Source organism: Laetiporus sulphureus (genome assembly GCF_001632365.1).
Source record: "Laetiporus sulphureus 93-53 unplaced genomic scaffold LAESUscaffold_12, whole genome shotgun sequence".
NCBI lineage: Eukaryota > Fungi > Basidiomycota > Agaricomycetes > Polyporales > Laetiporaceae > Laetiporus > Laetiporus sulphureus.
The window spans coordinates 51,214-74,857 of NW_024468521.1; the positions used below are offsets into that span (position 1 = coordinate 51,214).

The following is a 23,644-nucleotide window of genomic DNA, read 5'->3' on the forward strand; positions in this document are numbered from 1 at the left end:
TCCACTTGATCACAGATGTGATGCCTTGTGATAATTGTGACAGTGTGCCCTCCCCCTGCCCCCAGCAGCAAGCTGGGATCGTATTTCTTCCATGATTGACCTTTTGAGATAGGAGCCTCAGGAGTGTAAGGCTTATTGGGATGTGTCCCACCAAATTTGAAGTGCTAGTTGAGGTTCATATGGTGAATCGGACACAAAATTAGTGCAATTATTTTTGAACAATAACCCATTTGCACCAAGTTGGACAGATTGCAAAGTATCTTGCCCTATTTCCACGCTGGCTGCCATGGTGAAATATACATCTTCATTTTAGCTACATTATGAGCCTAAATTGAAGTTAAACGGGAGGGAACTGCGGGAGATATGGCCAGGTGTTCAAACGAGTAGTGCCGTTTAAAGGACCGGTTGTATACTGTATGTAGTGCAGGAACTGGTGACAGACCTGCAAGGTTATAGCTTCCTTCAGACAGTCGCAGAGAGAATTTGTTGCGCCTTGACATGATTATGTACTATACCCGGGCCCGTTCATCACCGCTCGCATCAGCCCAAGTCAGACCACGCACGCAACAATTTGAAGACATTCTGATTCTCTATCACGCCCTCAACTATATTTAGTACCCTCGAACGTTCTAGTAACCCGTTGGTGGTATACTCAATCTTGACTCTTCTCATCCAGTATTCGAGGAGGTAGAGTAGCGATGAGCGGTGACTCAGATAAGCCCTATATTCCTCTGTCGTCGGTCTGAGCCCCACGAAGCACTCGGTGATGGAGAAACACTTACTCTGCAGTATGCCATGGTCATGTAGGAAGCCTACCACGCTGAGCGTGTCCAGCTTGACGGTCGAGCTCTAAGGTCCAACACGAATACACAGCAGATAAGGTGACTCAACGGAAGAGGTTCGCAGCGTCGAAAGTCATGAGGTAGTACAATCCATCCTACAGGTAGAGACTGTCGTGAGGATGTGACTACCACCGTGCACCAAGTTTCAACAATTGCCGAGTCGCCTGATTCAGAGAGTTGATCATGCCGTCCCGCGTGGCACAGACCCGTCTGCACCGGCCTAGCAAAAGATAGTTGCTCCGCATATAGAGCTGATATGTGGCATCGTTGAACATCTACACCCGGGGTCAGATTGTGGACGAAGTCGGATATCGAGCGAGATTTCTAGTCAGCGCTTCCTTGGCGCCTCTGCCGAGGCATATATAAAGTTACTTATTTGGCTCAACGGGGCCTTGTGGAGGTCACTGAGACTTGCGGGGGTTCACTTTTGGTTCAGTTTGGTCGCTTGTATTCATTTGCTGAGTGGGCAACATGCAGGAAGTGTCAAGTGAGCATAAGTGAGCATAAGTGAAGACAAGCGAGAATAAGCGCCTGACGTCGACAATTTCACTTAGTATGTACGGTACACGATCATCTCCTGACCTTCTTTCACAATCCCGGAGAGACCGACATCTCAATGACGATAAGAGCGATTGTGCTGCTCAAAGAGTACAATCGACAACGATTACAACTAGTAATGAATTTGCCAAACGCGGGCTTCATGCGGGCTATTCATTGCATCTCATTTACTCAGCAAGTACAACCGGAGTTCAGAAATAGTACGTGGTTCGAATTTAGGACACTTTTTTCCGCTTGCCATCACCAAAAAGGACAGAGAGCTCGAGAAAGTCTCAGGACCTTCTTGTTTTGAACCTTTTTTCTGGTTTGGAAGCTTCTTATCATGAACTTATTCGCTTGCACAAGCCAATACCAGCAAGAACAAGTCAAAAAGAACGTTCTCGAGCCACAAGTCGATTTGAGTTTTCCTGATGAACCGAACAGTCTGTCACGAAACAAACCTGGATACAGGCCAGACACCAGTGCACCAATCTCGGAAGGTCGGGGTTCAAACATGCGCGTCCGGGAAGAATCGATGCTGATCTTCGGCGAGGTGTGTTGGCATCAAAGAAGTCATTGTTCATCACCCCCGGCATTTGAACGCCCTTAGACGGTCCTCTTGTGTTATTATCGTCCTCACTGTTGATCATATTCTCTAAGACTCGCTCGCTACTTTCGTCGTGTACACCCGAAGAGAATATTACTGCATCTCGTTCGAGTCTCGATGGCTTCGATTCTCATGCGTTCGGAAGGCGCGTTGGCAGTGGCAGCTGCAGCCATGGTACTGTCCAACTTTATATACGCTGTGGCGCTGCATTTACATCCTATTCTTTTCAGACTTCTTATGTTTGGTTCAGGAAATATGAGCCGAGTGATGCCATTTCGCTTGTCATACTACTTGGTTTGGTGCCCACAACTGCAGCGGCTTTCGCAAAAGGACCAATGGAACCGATTCTCGCGACCCTCGTTGTGGCGTACCTCTTATACTATGGCGTGCTGCTCCTGCTCATCGCTGCATACCGTTTGTCACCTATACATCCATTACATCACTATCCTGGGCCTTTTACATGCAAGCTGTCCAAGTTCTGGCTGGTTTATCTCACCTACAAAGGCAAACAGCATGTGTATTTCCACACCTTGCACAGGATGTATGGGCCCGTCGTGCGCGTGGGTAAGTGATCTAATTCAAATGTCACCGAGTCACCGAGAAGATTATCACTGTCAGGTCCAAACGAGCTGTCAATCGTTGACGTAGAACTGATCCCGTCAATCATGGGTACGAATGGCATGCCTAAGGGTCCTAGTGAGCCCCTATGTCACTATTACCTCTAATAAATCGTTTGATATGTGTATGAATTGTAGTGTGGGACGGCCGCAAGATTTCCAGAAGTAGCGGCCCACCAAATGTGAAGGGCAACTTGGTTGGGGCTCGCAACAAGGAAGATCACGCTGAGATGCGTCGAGTCTGGAATCGTGCGTTTACGACCGCCTCAGTGAAGAAGTACGAACCCATCGTCATTCGGAGGGCTTCGCAACTAGTCGAGGAGCTGAAGCGAAGATGCAGTCAAGATCCGGAAGACGGTCGAGAGGGAATGGAAGTTGATCTGGCACGCTGGGTGAGCTGCTTTTCGTAGGTACCAATCACCTTCATTCTAGTCGCAGCTGCTTAGCGTTATATGTCTTGAATAGCTTTGATTTTATGGGGGACTTTGTGTAAGCGCGTCACCCACTATTGATGCTGAGGAGAGCTATTGACTTCGACGCTGCGCATGATGGCTTAGCTTTGGTGGTGCGTTCGAGCTAATGCGCGACGGCGATAAGGAGGGTCTGTTACACACGCTAGACCAAGGACTTGTGTAAGGTGATCCTTATAACACTATTGTATGCGCTTATACGATAGTACACGCTCAGCCTACCTGCGATGACGCAACACATTCCCTGGTGCATCAGAGCTGTTCAAGCCATGCCCTTCCTCGGCAAGCAGACAATTTTACTCGGAAGAATCGCGTACCAGCAAGTCACGCGGAGGCTGAAAGAAGGCTCGATCTACGATGATCTCTTTTACCATCTTGTACGCCGATTCTCTCTCTCTGATAGGTTGTCTGTTGAGGTCAGTGTATTTTAGAGTGACGAGGCCAAGGTGGAAAAGGAGCGACCTAGCTTTCATGTCATCATGTCTAATTCGATGACCGGCCTGATTGCTGGGTCCGACACCGCTGCAACAGCATTGAGTAGTATCTTCTTCCTGCTGTGCATTCATTCAGGTTGCTTTGAGCGTCTGCGCGATGAGGTTGATGATGCATTCCCACCTCGAAAGGGCGAACCGACTGATACGGCGAAGCTGGCGAAGATGGAGTATCTGAATGCTGTGATGTAAGTGCAGTGGCATGGTATATAGCCCAATATCATTCTTTAATTGACATTCATTATGTTTCTCGCAGAAACGAAGCTCTGCGGATCTACCCTCCTGCCCCAACCACTTTGCAACGAGCTCCAACCCGTGGCAGCGGCGGCCACTTATTGGGTCCAAAGTGAGCACTATACAGGCTTGACAGTCACGCGCAACTGAAGCTTTTGACAGCTTCTTTGTTCCCGAAGGGACTGCGGTATACGTGCCGCCATTTGCCATACATCGAGACCCACGGTACTTCAGCCCTGATCCCGAGAGGTTCTGGCCGGAGCGCTGGCTCCCCGGAGCCGAGGATGCAGGTGCTTGCACCGTGAAAGAGGCCTTCATCCCATTTTCCACTGGCCCTGCCAACTGCGTCGGAAAACCGCTTGCCCTCATGGAGATGCGCATGGTGGTGGCATATATGATCCAGGCGTTCGACTTTCGACTCCAGCCTGAGTACGATCAGGATGAGTGGGAGAGAAAACTTCAAGACTTCCTGGTACTGCAGAAGGGGATGCTGCCTGTCATCCTGTCCGTTCGTCAACCCATGTGATCCCTACGTTCATAGCTGTGATGGAGCATTGCTTCCGATTTATGCAAACTAAGCAAATACTACCACGTTATTCCTCCTTGAAGAGCTTACTTTGCTTTACGAATGCGAAACATTTCTTATTTCTTGGCCGTGTGCGGAGTCAAACCGAGACGACAACATATTAGCGGGCGCACTCGGACTTTCTGATGAACAGCTAACACTGTACTATCACGCTTGAAAATATTGTGTTATTTTGAACGTAGCGCTCAGAACAACAACGCCGCTGAAGATAACCAAGCAAGCTACGCCTCTCGAGTTATTCAACCTCGATCAATATTGTGACGGTCGAAAAGGCTTTATGGTTCCGGGTTCAGCATCGTCGATGCCTTCGTTCGGAACGCGCCATTCAAATTGAAGGACAATCCGTCAAACAGCTTGATGAGAATAGTAAGTTCGATGTCCGTGCCATGTCCTGTGGTATGACTATCGACGGCAGATTGCTGATTTTGCCGGAGAAATTTAGGCCTGCGACTATACAACAGAGAGATACCTCTCTACCTTCACCCGCCATTCACAGTGGATCATGCCATCGAGCGACCATTGGTGAGAGGATGCGATCTGATGGAGGGTTAATGGACGAGATAGCTGACATGATGGGTTTGCCAAGAGCCACTGAGAGTATTGGTATCGTGTTCTGCACCTGGAATCTACTCCTCAACAGAGGGGTACAGTAGGTGCCAAACTCCAGCGCTGGCGCCTCCTCTGTGAATTCGCGGCTTCGGTACAGTGACTACTATACGTGGCCGGCACAGGTACCAATGATATAGTCGATTTCCTGTTTTCCATCTGGCGCCTTCGCCATACTAGCGAGGTCGAAGTGCGTATCACTTCCCTGTTCAGAGAGCAGGGCACAAATTTGCTCTTCTCGTAATAGAAAGGAGAGACTTGATGCGCCCAATGAAGCACTCGAAGCCGGTGACAAAATTACGAAGTTCAAGAAACGCGCCAAAGATATCGAAGGCATCCGCAAATGACGCGCCAGATAATCTGATAAAGAGTAATATCTGTTGCCTTTTGAAAGAAGTCCTGTTGCTCGTGTGAGAAGAGTGTCGGATACTGGAGAGAAGTTGGAGAGATGACATCGCCAGCTGGGGGGGAGGCAACGGAACAAGGCTGCTCAACCTCTCCCCAAAAAACCCAGTTGCACGATTTCGCTATTATTGGGCATGTTCTATCTGTGTTATTCTCACAGGTATATCCTTCATTCTTCCTCCTGATGCCCATACCGCCAAGGTTCAGCGCATCCTGAAACGCATCATCTCGACAAGTACTTGAAGGCCCGATGTATTCTACTGGAGGCTCCAATAGCATTTCTGTGAAGCATGTGATAGTGCATAGTTATCTGCTGCTTTTCAAGATGAGTGGGTGTAATAGACGGCACCATGCGGCGACACGCGCTTATGTCAAAGTCAAACTTGAAGTGCTCCGGCCATCTGCGTGCAACGTGCAGATCGAACAGACCGAGGAGGTCGCTATGCTGAGCGATCCAAACACGCCGTGGTATCATGTGAAATTAAACGTGAAGCCTGTGGACGCGTTCTCAGAAGCCACTCCGATGAGCGAGCAATGGCTTGCGGTGGTCGCGGGCGCGCATAAAAACATCAATCAAATAATGGAGATACAAACTTTATCCATATATTGGCTATCGTGGAGTATTTCTGCTCAGAATACCAGGGAATGCAGATTCAGGACAGCGAACAACAAGAAGAGGCACGCACACGTGATCTCAGCGGAAAGTGCCATGTGTTTTATGTTTCGCCCAACCGCGCGTCCATTTCCGCGCGACGCCGCTTGCCACCAAAACGTGTTTGTTTGTTCGTCTCACTTCCTTTGTCCGCTACTTTCACTGAGCCACTCGATTCATCTCGCCTTTGTGCCGCTCATCATCCGCATCGTTTAGGCGACTCTTCACGGATTAGCCCTGCGTGCCATCGAACAGCGTGCCGTCGAACACGTTGCCGACATCTCGAATCAATCGCCCACACTTTGGACACAGTCAAACCTGATCGAATATTGCATACGCCTCGTGTTGAAGCCATGCAGGTATATAGAGCACTCTCAGAGCTAGCAAGCCTCCCAACAATTTGACCATGTCTTCTCGAGCTAGCTCTAAGGGCCAACCTCCATCCATCAGCACTCTTCTGATTGATTGGCATCTTTCCAAGTTCAAATATGAGCTCAGAGGTGGTGCCAAGCGAGTGGGATGCTCGGTAAGTCTTTTCTTGTTTCAATATTGTGCGACGTCTCACACTGTCGTTGGAACATCCAGGGCACGTGGCAACTTATCTCCGCACGACTGCTTATGAATCCGACTGCTCAGAACGAAATTTCTGATGATCTTGAGTCTGTCATTCTCATTATGGAATGGATGGCACTGAGGTTCCATCGGCATTCCTTGTCACATCGTCAGAAACGCCTGAAGGTCCATGTCCAGCAATTCTTTGAATGGCGTGAAGAAGACAATGAGACTCATCGCGATATCGGTGGCGATGATAAACATCATCAGTGGTTAAACGGTAGGAGGGATTGGGCGCTCTCGCATTCGAATGTGATGCCCGCGTTTGCGAAATTGCTAGATTCCCTTCTAATACTGGCACACAACCATTATCTCGCACTTGAAGCTCGCGCGGTGCAGCCATTCCAGCCAATTAAGCCAATTTTCCAGAAAAGCAAGCAAGTGCGCCTGGCTCAACTTCCTCCAATGCAGCCCGAGAAACAGGCAGCCTGGCTGGAGCCAGACCGATCTTCCGCAGCCGCAGTTCTTTCAGGGAAGTTGTGCCTTGCTACGCACGATGAAATTATCAAGGTTTTCTTGCAAGCTTATCAAGCCCTGCATGGGAGGCTGGCATTTGATAAACTCGGCGATCAGTTCTCATGTATTGGCATGGCCAGAGAGAAGTTCTCTCTGGTGGAGGACACGAAGCAGTTGAAGAAGCACACGACAAGCGATTAGCAAGGTAAAGCACTGATGAGGAGGATTACTCGTATTTCGGCGCAAGCAAGCACTGCAGGAGAGCACGCAGAGGATTCGAGCAAGCCGGTCAAGCGAAGGTCGGACCAGATCGACTAACCAGAGGAGAAGGACGAAGCGAAGCGGCAGGCAACTGGGACAACTCGGAGAGGTCGAAGCTTCATAACTCGGAGATCCGCTCGTAGTTCATTGGAGATGTCTATGATCTTCAGGAGAAAATGTTCGGTAAGTGGAACACGATATCTCTGTGTGCTTGTATAATATTGCTGTCATCGGATCGTAATGTCATGGGCTACTGCCTTCCAACCTGTAACGTAACTACCTCTCACAGTCAGCTGGTAAGTAAGGTTAGTGCCTTTATAACAGGCCTCCAAAAGAAAAAAGACACATCGTTTGATTACAAGCATTTCCGTCTCAATCAACAACAAGCACTTGATCTTATGCCTTGGTTCGCATTCGATGCATGGTATCCTTTATAGTAAGGAGAATGATCTCCCTGTATTGGTCCACACGATGTATTCGCTGAATATGTTTGCAACATCGCAGGCCAAGGCTAACATCAGTGCTGGCACGAGCGTCTCCGAAGCCACCAGCACATCGGGGAATTTGGAACACTCAATAATATGTTGAAGTGTTCCTCATCCATCTCTGCACAGATATAGCATCATCAATACAAGCCGCCGCTCTGCTGCATCCGTGGGTGAAATTGGACATGTCGGTACGTGTCTTTAGCTCGACGTGCTAAATGAAGGGAACTCTCATGCGAGAACAGATTGTCCAGACAGCAGGTACGAAGGCATAAATATATCCTCGAGACATCTCAAAGGGGAGGACGATCCGCCTTTCGGTGAGTGATAGAAAGCAATCAAAAGTTAAAGAGCCGGTCAGATATGATCGTGGAGCTAGCAGCCTGCGCCTGACATTTTCTGTGATGTCCAGACCATGTACACTTTCTGGAGTAAACTGCGTGTGTGTGTTTCAGATCGGCGTTTTTGCGGGAAGTGAGTATGCAACTGAAATGTGGGTGAGATTTTACAAACTAACGATTTCCACCGCTAACGCTTCCTTGAGATCGGTTCCTGTGTGAACGAGATATGTACTCAACGAGGTGCGAATTCTGAATACAGCCAGCTCGTCCAAACGCTCTAAGTTCCAGCAGCTCCACGTTGCGCATTATTAGAACGGACTCACCGTGAAATCACGCGCTGCATGAGAAAGGTGATTTTGCGAAGCACAAAAGTTGATTTAAATGAAACGTGGACAATACATCCGGGTGCATCGCAGCTGTTGGTTGCCATTCTGCAGATCGTATCATCGATTCGTATGTCCGCATGCCTTGGTCAGCTTCCTGTTGAGCACGATGGCTAGCTGGAAAAATGCGGAGAATGATCAAGCAAGTAGCTACCATATCCAGAATCTACCTGATGATGAATTCAGAGTTGGCGGAATGCGAGGACCGGCGAGGGCCAATGCGCAAGCGATGGGGAGAGCGCGCCACGCACACGTGATCTAAGAAAGGACCGCCACATGTTGTGTGTCCACCGTTCCGCCCAATCGGGCATGTCAATCGCGCGACCTTTTCCGCGCCACACTTGCCACTGAAACGCGCTCGGCCTGAGCTTGTCTCACTTCCCTTGTCCACGGCTACCATTCAGCCGCTCGAGTCACCTCGTCTTCACGCCACTGATGAGCACTATCGTTTAGGCGGCTCTTCATCTGGTGGATCTGACGCATTTTAGCGGCTGCGAGTCAAGCGAGTTGTCTCAGTTTGGCAACCACAGACCAGCTTGGAAATTGGGCACGCCTTGTATTCTACCTGCCACTGTAATATAAAAGGAGCCATCTCGTGTCGTACGTTCCCAGCATCTCCATCATGTCTGATCCATCTAACCATCCTCTCTCTCCTGCCTTTTCTGATGACTCAAACCTGCCCATTCCGGGTGCCGACGATATTGTCGACTCTTCAAGCCAAATACCTTCTCCACCTGAAACCACCTACAGTGGTCCTGCTTCAGACCGTGACGAACAGTCCGCCAGCCCTCCTGGTCTCTCAGAGCCCGCAATTGGGCCCGTCGGTGCCGCGCCACACGAAAATCTTCAGCCCGCCACACCTACACCGGGCGAATCTTCCGCCACTCAAGAGCTTCCGAAGACTCCTCCTTCTTCCTTACCCCAAATTGGACCGACTCCACGCAGCGGGAAGCTTTCCAGCTGGCAAGAGAATTCCATCACTCCGATCGCAGGCAAAGCTCACCTGTCACGCTTCCGTCAACAAGAGTGTCAAGAGATGGACCCAATATCGGTCGAGATCCCCGTCGACAAGTTCGCGTTCTACCTCGTTCCTGGAACAGACCCAACGCAACAGGAGCTGGACCGCTTTGATGAGCTCAACCCGGCGATGTTCGCCGTCGCTGATGGTAACAAGCCAGTTGACAATCCAGAGAAGAGGATGTATGCCGAAGTTGTGAGCTTGTGCTTACATAATGTTTCCTACCATCTTGCATGCTGATCATCTTGTTCTTCGTCAGGTGCGAGTGACTCAATCCATCTTCGACAACTGCTCTGCACCGGGCCTCAACAGGCTTGTTGCAAAGGACACAGGTGACCGTGGAGAGTCTTCGCTCCCTAAAGAGGGGGACAAGAAACCTGACGTAATCATCTATCCGGACTTTCCGAGAGCGAGCAAGGACTATGACATCACGGACGAGACACGCGTGAAGAGTGTCTCATCAGATGAGCGGCGACCATATCTGGCTCGCACGTCCTGGCGGTGGGCCATCGTCCCCATCGAGATCAAGGTCGACAACAGCAAGGCACCATACGATTTCGCCGCGACATACACCAACTTCATCCGCGGGTCACTGGCTAGCATGGAGTCGCGTGGCCAGATATTGGAGTACGCGAATGCTATCATGAACCATCAGCATCGTCAACACGTCTTCCTCCTTGTTGTCTGCAGATCTCGCGCTCGTGTGCTCAGAGTGGACCACGTGGGAATTGTCGTTTCCCAACCGTTCGACATCTTCGGCAAGAAGAGCTTCTTCTATGTGTTCTTCTATCGACTGGCACGCATGACTCCTCAGCAGCAAGGATTCGACCCGACCGCTAGGCTTGCTGACGAGGTAGACATCCGGAAGGTGAAAGGTGCTGTTGGTAGTCTCTCAGAGTACCATGCGAAGTGCTTGAAGAAGGCGATGAAAGATGACTATCCTATCTACAAGATTACCTTCGATGCTTCGCAACTCGCCGATGTCAACTCGAATCAGGAAGACCACACATTCCTCATCGGTCGACCTCTTGAGATGAGCTATTCGCTCAGTGGACGTGCGACCAAGACCTTCGCGGCATATGATGTTCATGCCGATCGCGTGGAATTCTTGAAGGATGCCTGGAAGTACGCGTCCCCTGCGGTACACCCTGAGTGGGAGGTCTATAAAATCCTAAACGATGCTAAAGTGCCCAATGTTGCCACCCTGTTGTACGGTGGATATGCTGGTGATCAACGGACGCTGTCGCAGAAGTTCTTACCCGAAGCTCTGTCGCCGTGTGCGCGACTTCACTATCGCATTGTCCTCAAGCAATTAGGTCGGCCTCTGGATGAATATCGGCATTCGGCACAATTGATATTTTTTCTGTGGTGTGTCTTGACTGGTGCGTTTCGATTCGCACTCTCAACTCTATGATATATCTGATGTTATTTCCTCCCATGGTGACCCAGCCCACCGTGATGCATGGGAAGCTGGCGTACTCCATCGCGATCCCGCTCCAGGGAACATTGTTATCAACGAGGTCGACCCCAGAGATCGCGAGAAGCTTGAGACTGATGACGCGAAGGAGCCGGAACACAATGCTGGACTGCTCATTGACTGAAATTTGTGCAAGTACGTTGACGAGCTCAAGAACGGGCCAGCGCAATTTGAACGATCTGTGGGTATCTCATTTCGGTAATATCTGCTCAAGAGGCTGATTTTTTGCATCACGATTAGGGTACCTGGCAGTTTATGTCTGCCCTGCTGCAAAAATATCCTAACAAGCAGAATTCCGTGTCCGATGATATTGAGTCGATCGTCTTAGTCGCAGAGTGGATGGCATTGAAGTACCATCGCCACAACCTCGACAAGGATGAACTTCAAAACTATGTTAGCAACTTTTATGACTGGCGCGTGAAGAAGCAAGGGCATGACGTCGGCGGCGGGGAGAAATTCAAACAATGGACGACTGGTCAGCGATCATGGAGTTTAAAGGACGAACAATCTCTTTTTGGCAGATTTCTTGACAGCCTCCTCAAGCTCGTGAAGGAGCATTACGATGCGTTCGACACGCGCGAGCTAGAGCAACAGGAGCCGGATGAACAGCCGCAACTTGAGGTTGAAGAGTACTCCATTCCCAGGAGATCACGCGCGAAGTTGCAACAGAGCAGGGGAAAGAAGGATTCGCAAGATGCCGCGATTGCAAGTTCCTCTAATGCACATCCTTTGCAGGATAGCCATGCGGCTGTACTTCAGGACGTCACAGAACGTGCTGCTGCCGTCAATGTTGCGGCACTGTCTATTTCCAATGCCACGGCTTCGACTAGCGCGTCAACTCACGAGACAGACGGGTACCCTCAACTGACACTGAACACACACACGGCTATCATCTCTCTTTGTGAGGAATTCCTTGACGAAATACAGGACAACGCCCCACAGACGATTGACAAGATGAAAGAAGACCAATTCAAAGCATTCAGTCAGTCGATGCAACGGCAGTACAGGGTACTGGGTTCGAAAAGTAAACGTGAATCAGAGCAGGCAAGGGAGCTCAATCCGGAAGAGCAGGCAGGGGCTCAGGAGCCGCTGCAAAAGAGGTCGCGTCTTGAAGAATCTGACTCCAATATGGTCTGACCGCTCCACTCGAATGCCATGTCGTCTAGGTGTCTTCAGCTTGTTTAGTTTTCAACGGATGTAATTGTGTTTAATATCATGAATATGTTGCTGCAAAGCTTTTCGGGCCAACACTCTCTCGCTCCATCGATTTCGCTTCTCGCGCGGCGATGTTGTCTTCCGTCTTCGCAGCCGAAGCCGTCGAACGATAAAGGTAGCAAGCACCGTGGTGTACGCGATATTTTACTGCTCAGTACTGCAGTATTACGGTGTAGAACAGCAATGGTTAATCCTCCTGGTCGCCATGACACTGCCTCGCCTCCTCTCGCACTGTCTCCATCTCTCCCTCCACCGCTTCTGGATGCTCATCAGCCTCAACGTCTTCTACACTCGCGCCGTCCACCGGCGCGGGTGCTTCCTCCTGATTCACGAGCCCACGCGCCTTGCGGGGCATCTTGGGCTTGCGTGGGGACTTTGGTCTAGATTTGCGCCTCGTGGATGACTCAGGCTCCTCCTTTACCGGCACTAGCGGTGGCGAGATCTCTATGTCGAGAGCGCCGGTGGTATCGGCACTTCCAGCGACGACATTTGTCGCCCTTCTTCGTTTCTGTGACGAGCGCTTCACGGGCTGCTTCTGCTCCTTCTTCGCTTCTTCCCTCAATGCACTGTTCTTCTCAGGTCTTGCCTTTGCCGTCCCCCTCTTTCCCCTGGCCATTGGCATCCCATCAATGTCCGCCAGCTCACCCGCGTCCTCTCCATCGCCCACCTCAGCCTGAGCCTCTCGCGCCTTCCCACGCACAAACGGCTTCGGCGGCTTCTCGGGGCGCAAGTTCTCGTGGATAACGTCAGCTAGGCCGTAGATCCTGTACAAATGAAATACGGCCTGCTCCTTGTCTTTCGCCTGCAAGAGTATCAGCAATCAGAGCTCAAACGAGAACGGTGGAAGGGGAGGAAAGTGGAACGGCGACACACCTCGATCATCAAATCCACGTCTCCGCCTATGAGCACTTGGGGCAATTCCGCGCAACGGTCGGCATGTGCGCGCTTCTCCATCACCGTCTCTGCGCCGGGACGAGGCTCGCTCAGGTGTTGTTTCTGCCGGATGCCCTTGCGCGTCCACGTCGCCGTGACGCGTGTGCAGAGCTCGGGCAGAGGGAGGACAGACGGCTGCACATGCATTCAGTCGAGACGACGTGCATGCTACTCTGACCGAAAACCTACATTGATCCAATTGTGGTGGTAATCAAGCTGTCAATGTTGGATAATTGGACGTTATGAGTCATGAGTCATAGCATTGAATGGCAACTAACTAACGTACCACCATTGGGATATCAAGCTCCTCACAAACTGGAAGCAAATCATCTGGGTCGTAGCAGATCTATGCGCACGATCCAATCAGCACTGAATTAAAGCTCGACGACCTTGCCATTCACCTCGTCGTTTTCGAGCACCAACCTTGCCTTCATCTCGTCCGTGAGGCGAGTCCGATAGTTCTCTCTGAAGCGTGCGAGTGTGCCCTCTTTATCGCCATATACGCCCTACGCAGTGCGTACAGCATCAGCTGCTTCCAACTGCTGGAGAGGATCCCGGCACGCACCCCCATGTGAATGATAATGACCCCATCCTGATCAAGCTCCATGTAGCGCATCATCTGGCAATGGTCTATCGAGAATGACTACATTAAACGAGAACGACCGTCACGCCAGATGAAGACTCACATTCGAGCTCGCGCACGCTTGCAGCAACAACGTCATCCTTTGGCGATGCGAGCTGTGTGAATTGTCCGGGATGAGTCGTCAGACGGTGACCATACTTCCGTGCAAGGTCACCAGCGGCCTTTGAGATGTTCGTGTGAGCTACGGCACTGCGCGGTGTTCATGATAAGTCGATAAAGTACCTTGAGCTCCTTGCGCGCATAGTCAAGGTCGTACCCATGAACCTTGTGCGATGCGAATGGAAATATCTCCGAAGAGACCCGGAAGAAGCGAATTTTATTCGCTTCGTTCCACTACGAAGCAAGCTCATCGCGCGTACGTGTGCATGGCCTAGTATGACTACGTACCTCAATGACCTGGAGCAGATCAGTGCAATTCTTCAGCCCAAGGTCCTTCGCAAACTCAATCCCGTTCTTCTTAATTGTATCGAGACGGCATGTTCGCGAGCAGAATACCGGGTCGGGCTTTATCGCGCGCAGGAGTGTGTTCAGACACGCATAGCCCAGCCTGCCGGTGAATCGCGTCTCCTTCCCTTCTACGGGAGGTATGTCATACACCACTGGCTCGATCTGCTTCTTCCGACGCTGTCGCTTCTTCTTTATACTAATGACGGCCTCCACGTCGTCCTCGAGCTCGGTGAGCGGGCTCTCCTCTCCGTCCGTGTGCATCTCGATGTACGTGACTTTCTTCCTCATTGAGGAGCGGACGGATATACGCCGGGAGGAGGACACGGGCGTGGACGGGGAGATCGTAGGGACGGGGTCGCTGAGCGCGAGGACGGGAGCAGCGGCGTCTTGAGGGTCAGTCGTTGTTGGCATGGCAGGAACGGCACTTTCAGAAAGCTGATCATCGTTAACCGCAGCAATAGCTTTGCGGGAAGAACGCTTGCGTTTGGGAGCCATAGTCGTAGAATCAGAGCGAGAGGAGTCTAGGGGCGCACTGCAAGCCGTCGACACCAAGCGAGCATGCAGAAGAGCAGGATTAGCACGTGGCAGAACAGTAGAGGAAGTGAGGCGTGAGGCAGCACGTCTTGAGAGGAGGAGAGCAAGTTGCATGCGCGATGGCGCGAGTGTCAAGCGATACCCGTCGGTTACATACCAAACCTCGTTACCCCCTGTGCTTCATCAGGGTCGATCAGCATCCGCGCGATCTCGTGCGTGCTCCAAAGTTGCATCCTCGCTGGCGTCTATTGCCAAAGTGGCTGAGCGCTACGGCATCCTTGGACTAAGCGCCCAGAAATCACCCAATCACGCTCGACATTGCAAAATGGGTGGTTCGAGACGGATACGCGGGACGCTTGGTTTACGACCGAGCAGCAGATCCTGGAGGACAAACTTGCACATCGACATACGAACACTTGAGGAAAGTCGTCCAGAAACTGATACAAAAGACGCATATATTCAGCTTCTTGGGCAGATGAATCGCGATACACCGTGAGTCACAGAGGGCTCAATCTTTAAGTAGCCAACTATTGTTCATAGCCATCCATTTGCTGTGAAATTGGCCAAAGATAACAGTAGAGGAGAAGGCCCAAAGCAGCGTGGAGTGATTCCTCTCGGTGTGTTGCTGTGATTCAGTTGAGCTAACGCGTTTGAGGGGAACTTGAGTTGGATTGTCAAGTTTGATACAGTGCACTGACTTGCTTACCGTCCAGAGGAGCATTGGTAGTGTATGCATAGAACTTTGCATTCACCATAGTCTCCCCTAGGCAGAAACCGTCTTTGAGAAATGAGCATTGCTGGCTTCGGTGATGCAACCTTGCACGTTAGCTTAGCCATTCACAGAAAACCGGACGTTAGACTCACAGTGCATCGTAAACCTGTACTGTTAGGATGTTCGCTCAGATGCATAATCGCCGTGCCCGATCAGATAAGGGGACAGTGCCCACACGGAGCTTGGTGTTGGCGCGATATCTTTAAACTCGGTTGGCGAGTTTCCTGAAGGCTAGAGACATGCGATTGACAAGACGAGCATGAAGGGAATTCATACCCCGGTAGTGCCGCTCGCATGCAAGGTAACTAACTGAGCAGCAGCTGAGAGAGGCGTTATGAGAAAACACATGTAGCGCCGCGCAATGTTGACCCACTGTTTGTTGGTTCAAGCCAAACGAGGTAGATACCATCATTCGATCATGTACCCAGGATCGCCCATTTTCCCAACAAAATACTGCCTCTTCTGCCTCGTATGCTCGTTAAATGCAAGTGGCAGCACTGCGGCACACGGGATCTACGGTAGCGCATAGACGCGCAAAGAGTATCACGTGACATGGAGCGGTTTGGCTATCCTTCCGAAGAAGGAAGGTGTCATAGTTCCCATGCAAATGCTCGTCTCTTCATCAAACTGCCTGCTGTGCACCACCACTCAGAATGTCGCCGAGCTATGTTTTTAACCCAGGAAAGATTGAGGCTAGAAATTTTTATATTACTGCGGGCTCAAATATAACGGAGGGTTTGGGAACAGCCGCGGTCTCGTCCTCATGAGTCATAAGATTCAAGCGTTATAAGGTTTGATGCATCGGCAGTGCGGTCGCAGCCATACCATTATGGATGAAGCTACTTGTTTCCTCACCACGATGAGTACGCTAGTCGTCGAAGCTGAAGTCCCAGTGCACCCGCAGATTCCATGCCGCTTCTATGCGGCGGGCAAGTGCCGCTACGGATCACGATGCAGAAACAGTCATGACTTCAATGCTGCTGTGCTGGTATGTGGTCGGGCCATCGTATCTTTATCAGTGATATCGATGGGGTGTGCTCCTCTCAGAATGAACCTGCCACTCAAGATACGAACATAACAGTCAAGCTTCCCCCATCACACGCGCATCGCAAACCTCGAGCGCAACAGATATCCCAGACATCACAGGATCAAGATCATGGTCACGCACAGATGGGAATTGTTTCTCAAAGTCAGACTCTCCCAGCTACTGCTGCTGGCGTGACTCCTGCCTTCGGAGAATATCCGCAGCCAGGAGTTCGCCAGCGTCCCAAACGCGGAGAGATCGCTTGTCGTGCGTGGAAGGTGGGGGCATGTGCGAAGGGCGAAAAGTGCTGGTTCGGCCACGACCCAGAGGTGAGATCCACATCGGTGGAGATTCTTCGACTGCTTGTACTAACGCTGACGATTTCAGGTTCTGCGCCGCCGTGAACAAGAGGCGCAGGCGCTCTCTGAGGAGCAGGAACGCCAACGCGAGCTAGCTGAGGAACGAGCTAGACAAGAAGAGCTCCAGCAACAACTCGTTGACGCACAAGCTCAGGAAGAGGAACGTCAGCGGCGACTAGCTGAAGAACGCACACTGAGGGAGCAAGAACGACAGCGCCGTCTTGCTGAAGAACGCGCGCGACGAGAGGCTGAGGCGGAGGCCAGGCGAGAGGAGACGCGTTTGCGTCGCGAGCAAGAACGACAGGAGCGCGAAGCAGAACGTCACGCGCGTTTGGCGGAGCTCGCGAAGGAGGAGGCTGCGAAGACGATCCAGCGGGTTGTACTCGGATCGATCATCACGTTCGGTGCCGGCCTCGACATCCATGGAGTCATTACAGGCTTCGAATGCTGTATAATTCAAGTCAAGTCTCTTCCAGCCGACGCACGGGAGGATGAGGTCCACGCACTGTTCACCCAGCAGGGTATTGATCCGTCGCGCTTTCAGCTCGTCGGCATGAAGAGAACTCCAGGAGGAAGGCGAAAGGCAGAAATAGTCATTGACGCTGAGTCTGGACATGCGCTGGCGGTTGGGCTGGAGCAGATCGAGTTTCGGGACGAGACTCTGTCGTTCGAAGTCGGCGCATATAACAACCCCGGTGGGATGTCCGCAATCGCGGGGCACGACACAGACGTGCTCACGCTCTCATGGCGGGCGCCGGCCGCGAGCTATGCGGTTACTTACACTGACGCGGACGAAACGGAAGAGAAGATGCGACAGCTCAACGGCACGCTGTACAAAGGCCGCCGGCTCAAGGTGATGATGAACCAAGCTCTTCAAACACGAGCAGGTCCTCAAACACGAGCAGGTCCTATTCGCCAGCGCATCATCAGGATTTATAATCTGCCAACGGATGCAACAGACTCTGAGATGGTGACGTTCACGGGCTCGCCCTGCGTTCGTAGAATGACTGGGGGGATCTACGACGTGGAACGCTCCCTCACGCTGCTCCAGGAAGAAGTCAATCGCGCTGTTCCCGGCGCACTGAGGAGCTTTGAGCGTTCCTCCGCTAACGCCGAAGGCGTCATGTCAGCTCTGGCGCGATTCGCCTCGTGGAATGAGGCAGAGACGGCGCGTGAACAGCTCGCTAACAAACGGTTCGAATATATTGGCAAATCTCCCATCTGGTGCAAACTCCCGAGCCCGATGCTCTTTACCGTCGTCATCTCCATTGAGCAATACCGAGCTCAGGCGACGCTCTGGATGGCATTGGTTGCGAACATCCCTGACAAGAAGGCATGCAACCTGTCCATTGTAGAGAAAGATACGGTGGTAATCATTCGCGTGATGGGATCCGTCAAGCAGGCGACCGGCGCACTGAAGCTGCGTGTGGAGAGGCTCATTTCTGGTGAGACGGTCGACGGTTGGCATCGTTCGCTCGGTTACCATGAAAGCCCTTTCGCGAGAAGGGTACTGGCGGAAAGTGGCGCATTTCTGCGCACAGACTGGAGGAGACAGATCCTCCGGCTGTGCGGGGAGCCTAGAGCGGTCGACTGTGCACGGCAGATGATCAAGGATGAGCTAGAGAGGTTGGCTGCTGTCGAGCGCTCTGTCACGCTGAAGAGGCAATCTGTGGGATATTTCGTCCGCCATGCGGTCCCGGCGTTGAAGGAAATGCTTGGGGAAGAGAACGTAAAATTCGACATTTCAACTCGCGTCATCACCATCTCAGGCGATGAAGACTCGCGACACGCTCTAGATCGTTTCATCGCAGACTCTCTAGACGAGCTTCATCAATTGCAAAGTGATTCTATCGCTCAGCAAACATGTCCTATTTGCTATTGTGAAGTCTCAATGCCGCTTCGGCTCGGTTGCGGCCACGTCTATTGCACATCCTGCATGCGGCATTTCGTTACGAGCGCTGTTGATTCGGACAACTTCCCTCTGGTGTGTATGGGCGATGAATCTCGTTGTGCGGCTCCCATACCCATCCCAACCATTCAGCGATTCCTTCCGCCTGCGTCATTCAATCGACTGCTGGAGGTAGTATTCAACGTACATATCTCGAGGCATCCTCAGGACCTCAAGTATTGTAAGACTCCGGACTGCACACAGATCTACCGTTCGACGGCTGAGAACACGGCGAGTATCCTCAGCTGCCCTTCGTGTTTCTCTGCGGTGTGCACTTCCTGTCACGAGGAACCGCATGAGGGAATGAGCTGCGAAGAATACAGGATACAGAAGGACCCTGCTGAGCAGGAGCGTTTGAACGATCGATGGATCACTCAGCAGGGAGGTCGGGTCAAGAAATGTCCGCGTTGCAGCGTGTTGATCGAGAAGACGGAAGGTTGTAATCATATGTCCTGTCGGTACGTTTCTCACTCTATGGCTTTTTTCCCGCGAAGACGCTGATGATTTCGCATTATCAGATGCGGAGCGCATATATGCTGGCGTTGTCTGGGCGTATTCACGGCAGAGGAGATATATCCGCATATGAACACCGCACACGGCGGTTACTACGATCAGCCTATCCTACAGGGACTCGCAGTGGACTACGGTGAGCAAGAGCGGCTTCTGAGGGAAGCAGAACAACAGCGACAAGCTCGAGGTGGAATACATAGACGGGACCAGGCCATGGAAGAGATTATGCGACGGCGTGAGCGCTTGGATGAGGAACAACGTCTCCTTCGATGGCAACAGGAACTTCGGCAAGCTCGTGAGCGACAGCAAGAAGAGGAGCGTCGGCAGGCCGACGAGAGGATGCAAGGGGTACGTCGGCTAATGAGAGAACAGGAGCAACAGGCAAGGAGAGCAGCAGAGCAAGTGAGAGTCCAACAAGAGGAACGAGGATGGTGTATGGTCATGTAGTATGGGAGCCATATGTTCTAAGGATTGTTTCTCGTAGGAAATGTATCATTTATGCTGTCAGTATGCTATGCATTCATGCACCATACGTGACTGAGAGAGCAAAAGATTCATAATTCAAATATTCCAGCAACATATCCTAAGAACTCGTTCATTTATGGCCCTGAGGCCTGATTTTTCACTCCAGTCAAGGCAGAACACCTTACTTTCGCAACATCCTTTACACCATAGTAATGTTCATTGGATGCACATTGGGGACACATCAATATAAATACAAGGGATTTAAGTCGAGCAGTTAGACTGCAGTGGAGTCAGAGTCTCCGAGACGCGATCTCTTCTGACGTGGCTTCTGAATCTCTCCCTGCTCATCCAAACTAGACTCCTCTGACTGCTCTTATTCACGTTTGGCTTTCAAACCCACCGCCCTGAAATGCTGCTTCATAGACTTACTGAATGCCGCAAACTGATCTTTCACCTTGTCATCTTCGATATCCTTCGGATGTTTCGTCATCCATCGAATGACCTCCCGAAATATTGCGATCATAGCGTCATATGTATCCAGAGTCAATCGAGGCGGTGTATGCATTGGATGAATCGCGGCGCTGTGTGAAGCCTCAGCATCCGCTGTAGGAACTGGTCCTGTACGAGTGGTAAGCGCACGATGTTGCACCTCTTGGTGTAAGGCCATACCAGTGTCGGACGAAAGAGTTGCGGAAGAGTCACCTGGAAGCATGGCGTCTTGCAGGTCTTCACCTGCCTCGCTGTCTTGCAACATTGCGATAGACCTCTCCGACATGACGAATTCTACTAGGCTATATTGTGGCGGCTGAATTGTCTCCTGCGGCTCTAGCTTGCTCGTGTCGAATGCCTTGTAATGTTCTTTCGCGAGTTCGAGGAGTTTCTGAAGCAAACTGCGGAAGATGGAATTCCTATTCGTCAGCTCCCATGATCTCTGACCAGTTGTCCATTGCTTGAGTTTCTCTCCACCACCGACATCGTGCCCTTGCTTCCTCACGCGCCAGTCAAAGAAGTTACTGATATATGATTGAAGCTCCTCCGGGCCGAGGTTGTGGTCATGGTACTTCAACGCCATCCACTCCGCCATCAGCACAATCGACTCGAGATCGTCGGACAGAGAGTTCTGCTTCTTTGGATACTTGAGGAGCAGTGCTGACATAAATTGCCAAGTACCCTAAACTCGTTGCATTGATCAGCACTCGAAACGCACCATCAACACAACATACTCACAGAACGCTCAAATTGAGCCGGCCCATTCTCCAGCTGGTCGAGGAATTTGCCCAAATCGAAATCTATCAGCAAACCAGCTCCATGTTCAGGCTCGTCTGCATTCAGAGCCATAAGCATATTGCGGTCGCGAGGATCAACCTCGTTAATAACAATATTCATTGGAGACAGATCACGATGTAAGATGCCGGCTTTGTACGCACCCCGGTGAGCTAGTGGGGAACCATGAGTCTCAACTCAGATGAACTAGGAAAGCATCAGAGACTCACCGAGCAAGACACACCATAGAAGATAAATCAATTGTGCTGAGTGTTGGTATTCGTACAGAGGTCGTCCAAGCTGCTTGAGGACCATGCGATAGTGGAGTCGCGCACATGGCGACCGAACTCCGGGTAAGAACTTCTGCGACAGCGTCCGTTGACCGTCGACGTATCCACCATACAGTAAGGTGGCGACATATGGCACTTTAGCATGATTGAGGACCTTGTAAATCTCCCACTCAGGATGTACCCGGGAGGACGCATACTTCCAGGCATCCTTCAAGAACTCCACGCGATCGGCATGAACATCATACGCTGCGAAGGTCTTGGTCGCACGTCCACTGAGTGAATAGCTTATGTTAAGAGGTCGCCCGATGAGGAACGTGTCGTCTTCCCGATTCGATTTGACATCGGCGAGTTGCGAAGCATTGAAGGTAATCTTGTAGATAGGATAGTCATCATTCATCGCCTTCTTCAAGCACTTCGCATGGTACTCTGAGAGACTACCAACAGCATCTTTCATCTTGCCAATGTCTGCTTCATCAGCCAGCCTAGCGGTCGGGTCGAACCCTTGCTGCTGAGGAGTCATGCGTGCCAGTCGATAGAAGAACACATAGAAGAAGCTCTTCTTGCCGAAGATGTCGAACGGTTGGGAAACGACAATTCCCACGTGGTCCACTCTGAGCACACGAGCGCGAGATCTGCAGACAACAAGGAGGAAGACATGTTGACGATGCTGATGGTTCATGATAGCATTCGCGTACTCCAATATCTGACCACGCGACTCCATGCTAGCCAGTGACCCGCGGATGAAGTTGGTGTATGTCGCGGCGAAATCGTATGGTGCCTTGCTGTTGTCGACCTTGATCTCGATGGGGACGATGGCCCACCGCCAGGACGTGCGAGCCAGATATGGTCGCCGCTCATCTGATGAGACACTCTTAACGCGTGTCTCGTCCGTGATGTCGTAGTCCTTGCTCGCTCTCGGAAAGTCCGGATAGATGATTACATCAGGTTTCTTGTCTCCCTTGTTAGGGAGCGAAGACTCTCCACGGTCACCTGTGTCCTTTGCAACAAGCCTGTTGAGGCCCTGTGCAGAGCAATTGTCGAAGATGGATTGAGTCACTCGCACCTGACAAGAACAAGATGATCAGCATCCAAGATGGTAGGAAACATTATGTAAGCACAAGCTCACAACTTCGGCATACATCTTTTTCTCTGGATTGTCAATTGTTTTGTTACCATCAACGACGGCGAACATCGCCGGGTTGAACTCGTCAAAGCGGTCCAGCTCCTGTGGCGTTGGGTCCGTTCCAGGAACCAAGTATAACGCGAAATCGTCGACGGGGATCTCGACCGATATCGGGTCCATCTCTCGACACTCTTGTTGACGGAAGCGAGACAGGTGAGCCTTGCCTGCGATCGGAGTGATGGAATGCTCTTGCCAGCTGGAAAGCTTCCCGCTGCGTGGAGTCGGTCCACCTTCGGGTAAAGAAGATGGAGAAGTCTTTGGAAGCTCCTGAGAGGCGGAAGGTTCGCCGGGTGTAGGTGTGGCGGGCTGAAGATTTTCGTGTGGCGCGACACCGACGGGCTCGATTGAGGGCTCGAATAGACCAGGAGGGCTGGCGGATTGTTCGTCACGGTCTGAAGCAGGACCACCGTAGGTTTTTCAGGTGGAGAATGTATTTGGCTTGAAGAGTCGACAATATCGTCGGCACCTGGATTGGGCGGGTTTGAATCATCGGTAAAAGCAGGAGAGAGGGGATGGTTAGATGGATCAGACATGGTGGAGATTCTGGGGACGTACGACACGAGATGTCTGGCTCCTTTTATATTACAGTGGCAGGTAGAATACAAGGCATGTATCGCAAAGACAGCACGTTACGTCATACATGTTCGTATGTTGCACGTAACACGCGCGAAGCGCGCCACCGCCAACGTTTTTGCAAACGGCAATAACAAAACTTAGGGTTGCACTGCCGCACGTCCTTAGTACATGTTCATTTTATATCCGGGACACACGCGTCGCATGAAGGCTCAATCTATCCCCCGTCTCAGCGCATGGGCAGACTCACTCGTTCGCTGTTTCTCATCACCCTGAGTGACACTCCATACCGCAGTGCTGGCACAGCGAAACCTAGCTGTACGATTGTAGACTGATTGAAGAGAATACATGCATGTAATGCGAGTTACACGAATGCGGCTATTAGAACATCACACGACGGAGCAA

General features: G+C 51.4%; 8 protein-coding genes across 8 annotated transcripts; 5 read left to right on the top strand and 3 right to left on the bottom strand.

Moving 5' to 3' along the window:
• Window positions 1-1,605: 1,605 nt before the first annotated feature.
• LAESUDRAFT_73621 (uncharacterized protein) lies at window positions 1,606-1,999 on the bottom strand. Its single transcript, XM_040910673.1, has one exon. The coding sequence runs from the start codon at window positions 1,893-1,895 to the stop codon at window positions 1,641-1,643; it is 255 nt and encodes an 84-aa protein (XP_040765808.1). The 5' UTR covers window positions 1,896-1,999; the 3' UTR covers window positions 1,606-1,640.
• Window positions 1,949-4,548, top strand: LAESUDRAFT_697512 (cytochrome P450). Its single transcript, XM_040906310.1, has 10 exons — window positions 1,949-2,160; window positions 2,217-2,550; window positions 2,605-2,682; window positions 2,742-3,009; window positions 3,069-3,092; window positions 3,161-3,235; window positions 3,291-3,450; window positions 3,505-3,752; window positions 3,821-3,910; window positions 3,961-4,548. Exons 1-10 carry the CDS (start codon window positions 2,104-2,106, stop codon window positions 4,322-4,324), a joined length of 1,698 nt encoding a protein of 565 aa, XP_040765809.1. The 5' UTR covers window positions 1,949-2,103; the 3' UTR covers window positions 4,325-4,548.
• A 1,905-nt stretch (window positions 4,549-6,453) lies between these two features.
• Window positions 6,454-7,547, top strand: LAESUDRAFT_811567 (uncharacterized protein; the record flags this gene model as incomplete). The annotated part of the gene is made up of 2 exons (XM_040914322.1): window positions 6,454-6,573; window positions 6,633-7,547. 2 exons carry the CDS (start codon window positions 6,454-6,456, stop codon window positions 7,314-7,316), a joined length of 804 nt encoding a protein of 267 aa, XP_040765810.1. The 3' UTR covers window positions 7,317-7,547.
• Window positions 7,548-10,105: 2,558 nt separating this feature from the next.
• LAESUDRAFT_616456 (uncharacterized protein) lies at window positions 10,106-11,117 on the top strand (the record flags this gene model as incomplete). The annotated part of the gene is made up of 2 exons (XM_040903219.1): window positions 10,106-10,985; window positions 11,053-11,117. Coding segments are annotated over 2 exons (945 nt in total), but the record flags the coding sequence as incomplete, so codon positions are not given.
• A 218-nt stretch (window positions 11,118-11,335) lies between these two features.
• Window positions 11,336-12,265, top strand: LAESUDRAFT_757770 (uncharacterized protein; the record flags this gene model as incomplete). The annotated part of the gene is made up of 2 exons (XM_040912358.1): window positions 11,336-12,180; window positions 12,247-12,265. 2 exons carry the CDS (start codon window positions 11,336-11,338, stop codon window positions 12,263-12,265), a joined length of 864 nt encoding a protein of 287 aa, XP_040765812.1.
• Window positions 12,266-12,482: 217 nt separating this feature from the next.
• LAESUDRAFT_649575 (UV-endonuclease UvdE) lies at window positions 12,483-14,579 on the bottom strand (the record flags this gene model as incomplete). The annotated part of the gene is made up of 9 exons (XM_040904186.1): window positions 12,483-13,097; window positions 13,169-13,363; window positions 13,418-13,444; window positions 13,515-13,574; window positions 13,630-13,734; window positions 13,794-13,858; window positions 13,915-14,032; window positions 14,094-14,204; window positions 14,259-14,579. 9 exons carry the CDS (start codon window positions 14,577-14,579, stop codon window positions 12,483-12,485), a joined length of 1,617 nt encoding a protein of 538 aa, XP_040765813.1.
• Window positions 14,580-16,794: 2,215 nt separating this feature from the next.
• Window positions 16,795-19,912, top strand: LAESUDRAFT_649678 (uncharacterized protein; the record flags this gene model as incomplete). Its single annotated transcript, XM_040904193.1, has 3 exons — window positions 16,795-16,977; window positions 17,036-19,413; window positions 19,474-19,912. The coding sequence occupies 3 exons, from the start codon at window positions 16,795-16,797 to the stop codon at window positions 19,910-19,912; spliced, it is 3,000 nt and encodes a 999-aa protein (XP_040765814.1).
• Window positions 19,913-20,204: 292 nt separating this feature from the next.
• On the bottom strand, window positions 20,205-23,199 carry LAESUDRAFT_757773 (uncharacterized protein; the record flags this gene model as incomplete). Its single annotated transcript, XM_040912359.1, has 7 exons — window positions 20,205-20,302; window positions 20,360-20,548; window positions 20,600-21,101; window positions 21,158-21,366; window positions 21,424-22,546; window positions 22,610-23,058; window positions 23,133-23,199. 7 exons carry the CDS (start codon window positions 23,197-23,199, stop codon window positions 20,205-20,207), a joined length of 2,637 nt encoding a protein of 878 aa, XP_040765815.1.
• Window positions 23,200-23,644: the final 445 nt, after the last annotated feature.

What these genes read in the sequence shown, in the direction of transcription:
- LAESUDRAFT_697512 (XM_040906310.1), top strand. Translation starts at nt 2,104, where the DNA reads ATGGCTTCGATTCTCATGCGTTCGGAAGGCGCGTTGGCAGTGGCAGCT. An exon ending in GATTTTATGGGGGACTTTGT is followed by an intron (nt 3,093 to 3,160) that starts GTAAGCGCGTCA and finishes ATGATGGCTTAG; the next exon opens with CTTTGGTGGTGCGTTCGAGC. An exon ending in ATGATCTCTTTTACCATCTT is followed by an intron (nt 3,451 to 3,504) that starts GTACGCCGATTC and finishes AGTGTATTTTAG; the next exon opens with AGTGACGAGGCCAAGGTGGA.
- LAESUDRAFT_73621 (XM_040910673.1), bottom strand. Translation starts at nt 1,895, where the DNA reads ATGTTTGAACCCCGACCTTCCGAGATTGGTGCACTGGTGTCTGGCCTG.